This window comes from Phaethon aethereus (genome assembly GCF_964289735.1).
Source record: "Phaethon aethereus genome assembly, chromosome: Z".
Classification (NCBI taxonomy): domain Eukaryota; kingdom Metazoa; phylum Chordata; class Aves; order Phaethontiformes; family Phaethontidae; genus Phaethon; species Phaethon aethereus.
Genome location: NC_138577.1, coordinates 5,414,485 through 5,428,282, shown reverse-complemented (window position 1 = coordinate 5,428,282; position 13,798 = coordinate 5,414,485). Strand labels below are relative to the sequence as shown.

Below are 13,798 nucleotides of genomic sequence, written 5' to 3'. Positions count from 1 at the left end.
TGCTGCTCCATCGTTTTGCCCCTCACCAGCAGAGTTGCACATATAACTTTCTAAGTCTCTCAAATAACCACTACTGAGTACCAAGCGTCTGCAAAGCAGAAAGAAATAATCTATTACAAACTCTTCGCTGCGTGATTGCATCCATTTCTCTTCATTCTAAGAGCAACTATGAGCCTGTTTAGAACTGCATGAAGAACTCGTCCCAAACAGATAAGCAGTAAATCCTAGAGCATTTCCACACCTATCTGCAGGTTTATGTTGTCTCAGACAACTTGGAAGTGAGAACAACATGGCAATAGTAAAATATATTAACTCTAACTAAATACGTATTAAATATATATTTAATAAATGAGACATTCAAATAGAGCAATGACAGCTTACAAAGAATGCCAGCTTTACAGCTCCCCACAACTTTGTACAAGACTCAGTAGCACTCTTTCACAAAAATCATCACTCACAAAATGAGCAGCTTGTGACTCCTACAATAAACTTTAAAAGCTTACTTGCTACAGAATTGTCTCTAGCTTTCCAGTTATTTTCAAGGGCAACACCAACTATGAACTTAATTCAACAGATACCAATGTACTCACTTTAAAGAACTCTTCCATAAGTGTCTGGTCTGGATGCATTTCCTTCCATGGAAGCCTTCGGAACTCAGTATGGTAAGCATAGAGAATAAACTCAGGCATTTTGGGGGCTGTGCAACATTCACAGTAATGCATTAGATGTAACCAGAGAGCCCCATGGTGGCTTGGCAACAGCTTATCTAAGATTCAAAGAAAATAGCTGAATTAACAACAGAAAAAAATTCACGGAAAGCTTGATTACAGAAAGAAGTCCAATTTTGAAGATGAAAAAACATAAATGCAAGTTACACTAAAATACATTAAAAAAAAATATGCACATTAAGCTTTTAGATTTTTTTTTCCCTCCAAACCAGCAAGTGGGGAAGCTTACGATTTCATGCCCTTCCTTGATCTTTTGAAGAGCTGCTGAACAATAATCTGAAGTTATAAAATAGTCCTTCCATACAGAACTTCATTGCTTTTAAGTTGGGCTGTTTTGTGGTTTGTTTGTTTTTAAAAAAAGATCTTATGTATCTCGAATTTTGTAAAACATGCAATAATGTTATTTTTAATTATTTATTTTTCACAAGATAACTTTGAATCTAGTTCATCCCTCAAAGTTGTGAAGTGGTATTGTGAAATTAATTTTTTCCATTCCTGTGTCTAACTACACGTTAGGCACAATAAGCAAAGTTAAATTGAAGCTCAAAATGATCAGTCCTGAAGATTAAATTACCCCCAAGACTAGCTGTTGAGACACACGTATTGGTCATCGTGACACGCTACTGCATATGTTCTATGGGAACAACATACAGACCTGGAATGAAGTCAGGCACTTCTCATGACAGCTCATTTTGTTTTGCTTTTCTTCACATGAACTTCCTTATCGGACAGATATGCATTTATCAACCACTTTATCTATCCTTGCCAAAGAAAAAAAGCTGTCTTTTAAGGACGAAATAAAGAAATGCTCCCAATACCACTGCAGTGATCATTTTGGCTAAAATGATCCTCTCACGTCCCACATCTCAATCAAAAATCTTTTTTGGTCCGATAGAACAGAAAGAGCCACTACATTAAAACAGTGTGCACTTCACCCACCTTTAAAGCTCTCGTGCAAAAGCTTGATGCAATCTGTAAACAAACAGACCACACTGGATGCTACAGGAGTGTCACTCTCTAACCAAGGGTAACAGGGCTGGTTACTTAAAAGAAGAAGCAGAACAACACAAATTTCAGTGCTGAGTTACCAGACTGTAAACAGATCATAAACACTTCAACGATTTAAACATTCTAAAGCATAGTAAATTAATATAGTAGGTAGTACACAGTAAACCCAATGTAGTAGGTATCAGAAGTCCTTTCATTCAAACTCAACTCTTTAGGACTGCTCGTTTCTTCCTTAGAAGAGGTATGTATGTCACACTGAAGATCCATGATACCACTGAGTAAGCAGAGATTACTCGCTTGATATTTCATAACTGAATTAAATTTGAAAACACAGGAATTTCTGATTGACAGCACATACCTCCTGCAGTGAACCTTCTAAATATTGGAGATGAGCTCACTGCTCAAAAAGCTTTTGGCTTTGGAAGAAAGTCAAATTTAAGTGTATAACATCACAAATAACTCTGTGTGAAGACAGAGGCACACAAGACAGTAGATCACAGGACTGATTTGGTCCAAGATTTCTTCACGTACCACTGGCATTTGGGGTTGTATTTGTTTGACACTTTTGTTTTGTTTTAAACTAAGGAGTTACCAGTATCATGGAAGCTAAAAAAAAGAATCTAAAGTTTAAATTTGAGTGTTTCCAGAACTAAATGCAATCCATACTTTTCTCATCTCTGATTCCTGACCAGAGCTTGGTTACACTTCTTGTATCCGAAAAAATTGCTTAATCCGAGACTTGGAAAATTTGACTTAAGGAACTCAGGAATTAGTTCTGTAATTGTTACATATATAACACAAGTCACAGCTATTTAATGGAAGGTCACAATACAATCATAAATTAGAAAAAAAATCAGATAACAATCAAAGCCATTCTCATAGTGTTAAAGTCCTTACTTGAGCAAAAACTCATTTGATTTTAAAATGCAATATATACCTTGCATCTTCCTTATCCAAGACCAGTATCCATGGTTTAAAGAGCCCAGTAATGACTGAATACAAGGACTGCAATGCTAGAAGAAAATAAGACATAGAAGTTGCTTTTTTTCCCCTCAAATTAGCAACAGTGAACATATTACACTTTTCCAAACTTGAATACGATGTCCTTTGCTTATTCCAACATTTAATCAATTCTTCCTGTTCCAATAAAAATTTAAAATACAATATACTTAGTAGTAACTCTGGTTAACAATACGATTGTTTTAACAACAATCATAAGCATTTGCCTTGTTCAGACATTTTATTAATATCACTTTAACACATCTTTCAGATTGCAGGGGTAGTCATTATTCACACTTTAAAGCTGCATGTACTGAAACAAAAAGCGTTTTGGCAATTTTCTCCAAATCAAAATCACACCATGATGAAATTCAGTAGTCATGCGTTGCCAAACCTCTGATCAGTATGAAAGATCATATTTTTCTTTGAAGAAAATATGATCTCTTCAGAAAATAATTTTAAAGCAAGCTCAAATGTAAACAAGCTTACTCCAACAATAATAAAGACAAAGGCATAAAATCCCACTAAGTAGCATCAACATATTCCATCTGTATTTCAATGTTCTCAACACTGTACAAAGGCAGAACAAGAGGATTTTACTGTATATTTAAATGGTCTTTAACAGAGGAAATTAGAAAAACTGAGTGCCTGTTCTGAAGTAATTTGCTTTCAAGACACATTACCTGCTAGAGTTCTGTTACTGCCAATAGGCTCTTGGGCTAAATTGGCAACTTCGCTGTCAATAAGTTGTTTAATAAGATACTCCAGAAATTTATTCACTTCAGGCACATAAGGACTCCATTTTGAAAACAGGCCAAAAGTCCTGAAGTCCATCAAAGCCAGCCGGAGTTTGCAGAAAGATGTGGAAAACCATTCTATTGTCTCTCGAACCTGTAAGGAGGAGGAAACTATTAATCAGCTACAGAAGGACTGCACAGCAGTGTTATTTGTCACTGGTGGGCATCTGTTCCAGCTGCAAAACATAATAAATCAACTAGAGAGGCACCCACCTGTTCTGCAGAGAGGAGAATTTTTGCAGCATCCCGCAATGCAGGACTTTCAGTAGAATCACTTTTCTTGAAGCTTCCCTGTTCAGTCACCGGTGAACCACATCCCAAAGCTTTAAGTGATGCCTTCCAACAGTCAGGGCTTAGAAGCTGCTCTGATGAGCCTTAGGAGAAAGAGAAGGGAATGGATTTGTGAAAAATCAGAAGGGTATTAGTCCCTTTCTCAATGTGAGTCAGAAAAGTTCAAATTAGCGCTCCCTACTGCATGAAAAGAATTAGGTAAGGCATGAGTTTGAAAGCCCAAAGTTTAAGGGTGAGAGATAATGTTTAATTCCCAAACATAAGTAATTTAATATTCCTTTTTGGTATCTACATGCTCTCTCCTTAAAGAGTTTCCCAAGCACTCAGTACACCCCTGGCTGCATATGCGTATTAAGAGAGAGTTGCTGCCTCTGCACATGTGATCTGACAGAAAGGAAGTACTTTTGTTCTCATTTTAGAGGCACAGCAGATTATAGATAGCATCTAATGCCAACCAGGACATCTTCAGCATCAGTCCCAGGTCTCTGTAATTCCAGTTCTCAGTTTGACATTGAAGGGTGCTCAAGAACAAGGATGCTGCATTACAGATGGTGGTATAATTATCAATTAATAAGTGCTTCCATTAATAGAAACCTCTCCTCTATCCTTACCCTGTAAAACATGGGCTGAAAAATCTGTTGTCACCGACTTGTGCACTTCAGCCTACAGAAAAGCGTTTCTTTCTAGTAGAGCTAAAATATGTCTAATAAAAGCGTATCGCATAGCACAGACATAAATGTGCATATAGAAACATTTTTAAAGTTGAAATCATTCTGTACTTGTTGCTATCTAACTCTACTGCACGCAGTTCGTATCTTTAAGCCAGAAGAGTTCTGTATGAAAGGCTTAGTACGGATCAATTCAGATACTCACTTTGCACGAACAATCTTAGAAAATCACTATAGTGATCAGGGAATCGATACTGGAGAAGGTTAGTCCAATGCTTGCAGAAGATATTAAATGGCATCAAAATATCTTCTTCAGGTTCAAGGCCACATGCATTGAGAGCCAAGTGAATAGACTCCAGAAGCTTGGTACGTTCAGATAGAGGTGGCTTAGCAACGCTTAACCATTGCATAAGGTCAAACTAGAACAGAGGACAGAAAGCATTTGTAAGTAGAAGCTTTAGCAGCCACAACACCTTTAGGAGAAGGAAGAAATTGTCAGGGGAAAAAAAAAAAATCCTGACATTTTTATATATTTAAGAAAAAAGAAAAAAAAAGAATTTGCACCTCATTATCCCCAGCTCAAAACCAAGGTAAAACTCTAAGGTTACAATTCAGCATATTACAGAAGTCCCCAAATTTATGAAACAGCCCGTAGCAGGGGTTCTCAGATTCATTAAAATGCGTATGAATTTCCACACTTCGGTACCACTGCCAAACACACACTTGCAAGCATTACGTGGGGTAATCTCTGTAGCCCATAAATTTTCAAGTAGAGGTGCAAAGCTGTTGTAGCTTCTAGGCCATCTGTTCAGACCTAGGTCCGCAGGGAGAAAACCGATCATTGCCACTAAGGACAGCTCAGAATCATGCCCAAAACAGACTGCCTGCTACTCACAGCTGTCGAACCCTGTCTCTGTGCAACTAATGAAGAGAATTAGAGCGATATCAAAGCCTAAGTATAATAGTAATTTCTCCACTGGCAACACAGGTATGCAGTATCACACAGCCCTGAAACAACAGATGTGCAAATCACTTGCTCTTACCTAATTCTGTGTGTTTTAAGATAGGCAGAAAGGACATGGGTGCCAAACAGAGATGGAAGATTCTGACATTGTTCCATTATTTTTTGTTTGTTGGTTTTGTTTTTAAAATACCTGGGATTCACTGGCTACTTTGATTAATGTCTCTCCAGAGATATCAGGCAGAAGAAGCCACCAACAGCCTGCTAAAATTTCAAGAGTAAGAATGCACTGAAGAGCAAGCCCTAGGAAGCACATAGTGATACTACCTGGGGTAGGAAAGGGTAGTTTAAGCTTCCTATTTGCTTTTGCTTCCAGGCCCTCTTGAGCCTAAATACAACACACACAATTCAGGATGAGCAACACAGATCTACAGAACCTGTCAATGTTATTTTAAAGTACCAGATTTGCACCTCTTTCTTCCTTAGCCTAAAGTCACAGTCTTTGGGAAAAGAACACCCACAAAAGCAACCCACAAACCAGACACAGCATTCAGGAGTACTTTACTTTTGTCAGCAGCATGAAGACAACATCACTGTTATCCTCACTCAGAAAGGCCACGACTTTTTCATATAAAGTCACAAATTCACTGGGAGAGGCAACAGGAGTGAAGTATGGAGAAAGGAGAGTACAGAGCCTTCGATTCTGCAGGATCGTCTGGAGGAGATGTTTGCACTCTGACTTGGTGCCACTGATGAACACCTGAGGAAAGCAGGAATGGAGAGAACTAGTATGAATCTATTGGGGGAAAAAAACCCACCTCTTAGAGCTTTTTCTTGAGACCAGCACAATTTTGGATCTTTTAAAAATAGGAAGTTTTCTCAAAAATGACAGATTGTATGAAATCAACTTCAACTACATACTGCTGTTCCACAAAATATAATGTAAAATAAACATGTTTCCCAAGCATACTTAAGAACAGCACTTGTGACCAACACATGTTGTAGAAAAATACCTAGAAATACAATTTTTCTGATGGGCTAGCAAAAGAAAACGAATCCAGATTTCAGCAGCCCTGCTGAACAAAGGAAAAATTTACACAGAACTACGGCTATGGAGAGCTTTTCAGCACTTCAGCTGTCAGAGGCACTTAAGGACAGCTGCACATGGAAACAAACTGTATTTAAGAGATGAAAATAAACACCTAGACCCAAAGCAGAGGCTAATGTTTTTTCTTAGAGCACCCACATAATGTGTTCCCCACAGCAAATATTACCAAAAACAACAGGCACTTATGTGCTCTACCAGCAAACTTCTGGCTCTCTACACAAAAAATATTTATTGCCAGGCTGTAGAAGACAGGTGTCTAAACACAGAGGTTGACAAGACATATGTCTGCTAAAAAATGATTCATAACAGCAAAATATATGCCAAAACACTCTTCTACCCACTGGAAGTATCCAAAATTTAGTTACCTGCCCAAAAATCCAGCCTTAGCATTTAACTAAGATTAGGGCTAAGCAGGCATCTGAGAGCAACAGTTTCTGTTTTGCTTATATGCAAGCTTAAACTCTCCTAACGACTCTGCATATTATACAATTAGTTAAAAGGAAAACGGGATAGAAGCTTAGAAGTTAATTTTCAGGTTTCTGAATGCTTTAGACCCCCAGTATCAGCAGACAATTGGGATAAGCATTACGCATTCAAAAATCAGAGAATAAACTCACTTGGCCTAGAATTTCTATGCAGGACGTGAAGAACTGCCTTGTGGGAGGATTGCGTTGAGTTTCATCACACACATATTCCACTAATGTGAAAAACAAACTAATTCCGACTTTCTTAATTGCAGGCATAGGCTGTACTTTGTAGATATTTATTAAGGCCCTGAAAAAAAAAAAAGGGGGGGCAGATTAAATTTATGGATGGAAAACAATCTGTGACAATAAAGAAAGGTTTCTTGCCAATATATAGCCTTGAGATGGGTATTTCTGGCTTACGTGATAATCAAGCATGGGTTCACAGAATCACAGCACAGCTGAAGTTGGGAGGGACCTCTGGAGGGCAACTGGACCAACCCCACCCTCCTCAAGCAGGGCCTCCTACAGCTATGGACTATGCTCAGGACTATGCCCAGACAGCTTCTGAGTATCTGCAAGGACAGAGACTCTACAACCTCTCTGGGCAGCCTGTGTCACTCCTCACAGTAAACGAGTGTTTCCTGATGTTCAGAGGGAACCTCCTGTGTTTCAGTTTGTGTTCATTGCCTCTTGTCCTGCCACTAGGCACCCCTGAAAAGAGCGTGGCTCCATCGTCTTTTCACCCTCCCTTCAGGTATTTCTATACATTGATGAGAACTTCCTGAGCCTTCTCATATCCAGGCTGAACAGTCCCAGGTTTAGCTCAAGTTATTTTGCTCCCTGAAATGGGTACCCCCAAACCTTAGAAAGTCTCCAAAATCAGAGTCGGAAAGTGTTCATCAAAAGACTTTTCACAGCATAGTTCCAATAGATTATTTCTCCCTCAAATCATGTATTAGTCATGTTCTTAGGCTATCGCAACTACATTTGTAGTGCAAAAAAATGAAGCTAAGCAATAAAAGAATTAGAACAGAATCAATCTTTCCTTCTGTATTGCCAAATAAACATTTTGTTGAGCTCAAACCCCCATCTTCACTGAGTATGAATTAAAACATCTGAAGAACACGCAGTTCCACTGATGTAAAACCCAAGAACTAGCTCATCCACAGAATTTTTCAGATTAATGATCAAGAATGAACATGTAGAAATAGTAACCAAAAGTTTTCACTTGTACAGTGAGTATAGTCTACAGAAAACCGACTACACTAAAAGAATCCCAGCAGAAATCTAGAAGATTGAGAAGAATAGTGTTGCAAAACCAGACCTCTGGGATGAACTCTAGAAGGCCTTCAAGAGGAATATGCCCTTGGACTAATCCATTTATTCACCCCCGCAAAAAAGTGGTATTACATAGTCCTCTTTCACGGCATGATTTTATTTCACATATTGAAAAGCTACTTCAAATCACAATTCTCTATTAATGAACTATGTCCTGCACTATTAGTGGGAAAAACCTACAGAAAAATACATTAAAAACATACAGTTTGGCCTATGGTTGAAACAGCTCTGGCACAAGTTTGCCATTTCCTGAAGTTTAACACAGCATCCTTGTCATCACTCAACATGCTTTTGCAGGGTTAGAAGGGCTATTCTAATACACAGTACAATAAATTGAAGTAGAAAGCAATACTGTGTGCCCTGTGGAGGCTTAGTGACCAGCATTTAGCCTCTTCTGATAATACACAGAGTTATACCTTTAGAGGTCTGTGTCACAAACATACAGGTGTCAGGATTCCAGCTCTGTTGTTGACCCAAGTTGATAACCATTACGCAAAACACACAAACAGGGTCCACATCTTAACTCTAATATATAGAAAAAGAAATATAAAACATCGCTCCCTAAAACAGTGTCTGAACAACCTACGTTATAAAATTTTCCACATGTACTGCTGCTTCCACAACACAGAGAGAAGGTGGCTTCGTAGCTTCTGCCTGCAGTTGTCTCACTTCTTTACGCAAAGCATGAAGCTGCTGGCTCACTGCTTCATTTTTATGTTTCCCTTCAAACTAAATGACAAAGAGACACATATTCATTTCAGAATAATATTTTTTGCTGAAACTCTTTGATGTTGCACCTATTTGTAAAAAGATGAAGCAGAGCCCAGTAAGAGAACTCTGAACACAGATGGTTTTCCCCTGAGAGTTTTGATCAGATCTAATACATCGTGCCCAAGCATACACCCTTGGTCATGTTCCTATTTAATCACACACTAATGTAATTCATGTCTTATGTAAGACTTTTAATCCACGGGGACTGAAACTTAGAGGGGATCAAGAAATTCATATACCAAGCAACATGGGAGTATTTCTATAAACATTTTCATGCTTCTATTCCTATCAGTGAGCATATTCCCACATTCACACATCGGGAAGCAGTTTAGAATGGATGCTATGAGCAAAACAAACTTTATGCAACAATTTATTCTTCAGCTGTTGATCTGCATCTCCTTTTGAGCATTACACATTAGGTATTTCAGGTAACTATTATGTGTGTATGGTAGCAGTTGAGCAAACAAATCCAGTCTTGTAACCATTCAGTCATTTCACTTTCATTACCCATGTCTGACAGCCCCAAGACAGAAGAGATGATGCCATGTCTCTAACCTGAATGGTTAGAAGAGCTGCTCCCTGACAGCCTTTATTTGAAGTTCCCCGGCACTCCAAATGAAGGGTGATCTGCTCTTCCCGATTGACATACAGCTTAGGTACGGTGTCCAATATTTCACTATTAAGAGCAACGTGCTGAGATTCCCAGAGAGCTGCAGTTCTGAAAAGCATTTATTAATAAAGTTAAGAAAATCTTTAGTGGAAACAGTAATACTAAGAATTTATAAGTAAGAGATGAGACTTCAATTTAATGTGCTGTACAAAGACTCATGACACTTTCCTAGAAAATATAAAAGGTTATTAAATGAAACTGAGTTAAAACTTCAAAGTAATAGCACTTCAAAGTAATACAAAAATAGTTTCATAAGAACAAAACTAGTCAAGACTGCATGAGTTCTTTTTAATTATTCTACATGATAACCTGGAAGGATATTAAATAGATCACTTTCTGTAGGAAATGCAATTTTCCACTAGACAAAAAGCTGGACTGTGGGATGATTCAGCCAACAAAAAAATGCCCACCTAAAATTGCTGCTGGAATTGTTTAGACACATCCTCTCTTGGGCTCAGCGAGTTTTGTTTTGATTTTTAATACTGGTATTAAATTACTACATTGGGTGACAACAGCTATAGATTCATCAGCTATGTTTGAAAATAATTCAGCTGGATTCTCTTAGTAGGAAAATTAAAACCAGAAAGTCTCTTTCAGTCAACGCTAACAGTCCCAGAAATCAGATTTCTCTCTTGGGGGTTCCAGTGCTTCACATTGCAGCTACTACATTCATGCAAAAGGGTTAACTTATGGTCAACAAATCTAGGCTAAAGGGAGGCTTTATTTTAAGAAGTATGACAAATGAGAAAAACTGTAGAAGTTAGATGTCAGTTGATGTAATCTCAGTCATTAGATAAGACTTGTGTAGTCTTATCTCAGTTAAAGGAGTGGAATAATATGACAGCCAAGAAAAAAAAAACAAAACAACTGGGACAAGAAGCAGAAATCAACTACCGACAGTCTTGTGACAACACAAATGAGGCTGCTGTAAAGGGCACCTGAAGACACCGCTAGACACGCTAGTGAGGCAGAAAGAACACAGCTATGGCTTACTTGGCATGTTGCTGCAAGATGGCAAGGTCCGTGCGCATGAGTTGAACTGCTTCTTTCTGACTTACTAGACTGGCAGAGGAAATAACTGGCACAGGAGCTCTCATCGTCTGGAGCGGAAGAAGGGGCTTAGGAGTATCAAACTTCTTCAAATTATTCATTATCCTCTCTTTGGCTAAAAAAAGAAAGCAGAAGGAAGTTTTGTCAATAAGAAATTTAGAGGAAATTGAACAAAAACATTATTTAATTCAGAATTTTTCTGCATGAAACATTTTTAGCAGCAGACAAATATTTCTCATGTTTTCTCCCTTTTTAAAAATAGTCTTCCTATTTTTGTTGACAAAGTTTATTTCACACAGCTAGTTTTCATGATCAGCTCCATCTCACAACATTAAGATCCAAGACACCACTGCTTTCCTTGTTTCCCCCAGCCACTCCCTACCTTCTACCCTTCCAATTTTCCTCTTATCACCCCATTTATTCTCTTCATTGGACAGAAGCTCCCAGACCCAGTCTGCTAAGCCAAATTCATCTTCTCCCTACAATTCATCCCCATCTCTAGTCTTGTCAGCTCCCATTCCTCCCCAAAGCACAGCTCTCTCCTCCTGCTATTTCCCACTCAGTTCCTTTGCCCAAACACCGACAGTTCACCTATGAAACTATTCCAGTTTCCTTCTATTCCCTCGCATCCCTTTGTTAATCACCCCCCCCCCAATCCAATCTCACCATATCCTTAATGTACCTACCATGACTATTATCCCCTTGTGTGCTAGAACAACCCTTTCACCGTGCCAAAATTCCAGGGAAACAGCACGGAAAGACATTGGGAACAACAAAAAAAATAAACAAATAAAAATGCACAACAAAAAAAAGTCCCAAGCGACAATCTTTCTGTTTTCAGTTACAGTGGTTTTTGCCTTTGCTTACAGCTGTCTCTATCTAAACTTCAGGAAAATTCAGCCTGTCTGAAGCATGCTCTGTGCAGAGGAATCTTTGGCAAGTTCACCCCGAAGCTCGAGGTACAACATGACCTGCTGTTCTGTGATGTGGCAAACTTCAAACCAAAAATATCAATGTTAGCCTCTCACACGGGCACCTTAGTGAGAACAGCATGAAAACTTCATGCAAAATACTGTACCCATAAAAACCATACTCTGTTAACATCTTTATTCACAAGCATCATTATGTTCCGAAAGAAACCAGGGCTTCAACCTCCTAAGAATTCTTTCTGGCCTGGTTTTATTAAAAATATTCTTATCTCTTACCTGATAAAGGGTTGGTGAAATCTGTTTGCCCTGCAGAAACACAGGGTGTATGTGATTCAAGCTGAACCTGCAGCCAAAGATTTAGAGCTTCCTGAAACTCATGGTGTATAAGTTCAACATTGACATATTCCATCCACAAATCCTAAAGCACAAAAGAATTAAATTATCATTCCCACTTTGATCAGTACCGTATGCTTGCATCCACCCCAGTAGCTGGGGAACTAAAATAAGTACATAAAACTAGACCTTGCAGTTTTTCAGTCATAGGAAAATACTACTAGGGAAAAAATCTATACTGAAGAAAAAAGCTGCAGCATTTTTATCACGTAAACAGATAAGCCACTTGAAAACCATTCGTCACACCTGGAGAAGAAATCTGACAAATACACATGCTATAATTTCTAACAAATTAGAGTGAAAGGGTACAGATTATTAAAACTCAGTTCCTAAAAAAGGAACACAGAGTAAACCAAAATAGTCTAAACCATCATGGCACAATTAACTAACCTAAGCTAAGGCAGGCTGCATTTCTAGTAGTCACTTATCCTAGAGAAATAAAAACAAAGCAGGCAGGAAGAAATGCCCTTCCAAAATCTCTGTGTTCTTATTAAGGAAGAAACCTACTCATGAGTCCTCGCTCAAATATAAAAGGCGGCAGTTTGGGATAGCACAGGATTTTTAGGAAAAAAGTTAGAGCTGTGAAGGTATCATACGTGCCACAGGTGTACTAGAGACCAGTGACACCAAGTCTCTCACTAATTTAGAAGGCCCACTTTAACAAGTGAAGTGAATTTTGGATCCCAGATTGCCAATATCATTGCGACTTCACCTGTTGATTCTGCATGACTTTAGCAAGTCTATGTGCATCATACTGCTTCGGTAAAGAAGGAATGTATGTGTCTCCTTTCTGGAAACTCTCTTCTTCCAACCACAAAACAAAAACATTACAAAGCCTGAGAAGAAAAACAAAAAAAGGAATAAAATAAATCAATATGAACTTTAATCGTATGCATAGCATGTATTACACAGCAGTCTCATTCTGGGGTGTAGAGCTAAGGCAACAAATCATGCTGCAAGTTAACACGGCTCAAAATGTAGAGGTTTCAGATGCGTTGCAACTAGCTTACTAAGTGTCAGTTCAAAGACCAGCAGTAGAAAGATGTTATTTGGAAAAGTATGAAGGGCAATAACCAAGAGCAACAGACCAGATTTTGATAAGGAAAATATTGATGCAAATTAGCAAACATGACCCAGGACTGGAAGTGTCTCTTATGTCAGAGAATCATATTGACAACCCCATTCAAAAGACCGATGAAGGAAAAAAGATTATTTCTGAGCAAGTCTGGCTTCTCACCCCATCACTTCTCTAGAGTGCCTGCTCTAAAAGCTCACAACTGAGTTACATCTTTTAATTTCTTGTCAGACTCAAATTCACAGCTAGTTTATTCCCATTTCCTCCTCTGCTACCACTGTACTTTAACATAAATACACTTCTTTCTTCGACTGGCATCGCTCTGAGGGGTACCCTTTTTATGATCATATCATCCAAGCTTCCCTGATTAAATTACAGGAACAACTAGAATACCATTAAATCTTTGCACTGTGGTATTAAATATCACGAGCAAACTCCTGTTTTCTGTATTAGTGTAACTGGTGAAAAAATGGAAGTAGTCTAGTTCCAAGAGTCAGCTCTGATGAACTCTACCAATGTTTTCCCTCTTGTCTAGGGGGTCTTAA

At 38.5% G+C, this 13,798-nt stretch overlaps 1 protein-coding gene across 1 annotated transcript in view; it reads right to left on the bottom strand.

The window, feature by feature from the left end:
- EPG5 (ectopic P-granules 5 autophagy tethering factor) overlaps positions 1 to 13,798 on the bottom strand; it is a gene marked incomplete at its 3' end in the record, with an annotated part of 60,253 nt that overhangs the window by 12,194 nt on the left and 34,261 nt on the right. Inside the window, exons 24-36 of the mRNA XM_082013720.1 lie at positions 12,891 to 13,014; positions 12,062 to 12,203; positions 10,800 to 10,971; positions 9,692 to 9,854; positions 8,952 to 9,094; positions 7,178 to 7,334; positions 6,018 to 6,212; positions 4,697 to 4,910; positions 3,746 to 3,906; positions 3,419 to 3,626; positions 2,674 to 2,749; positions 1,668 to 1,771; positions 591 to 766 (exon numbers count right to left, since the gene is read on the bottom strand). Coding sequence (XP_081869846.1) covers positions 591 to 766; positions 1,668 to 1,771; positions 2,674 to 2,749; positions 3,419 to 3,626; positions 3,746 to 3,906; positions 4,697 to 4,910; positions 6,018 to 6,212; positions 7,178 to 7,334; positions 8,952 to 9,094; positions 9,692 to 9,854; positions 10,800 to 10,971; positions 12,062 to 12,203; positions 12,891 to 13,014 — 2,035 coding nt within the window. The remainder of the gene's footprint in view (positions 1 to 590; positions 767 to 1,667; positions 1,772 to 2,673; positions 2,750 to 3,418; positions 3,627 to 3,745; positions 3,907 to 4,696; positions 4,911 to 6,017; positions 6,213 to 7,177; positions 7,335 to 8,951; positions 9,095 to 9,691; positions 9,855 to 10,799; positions 10,972 to 12,061; positions 12,204 to 12,890; positions 13,015 to 13,798) is intronic.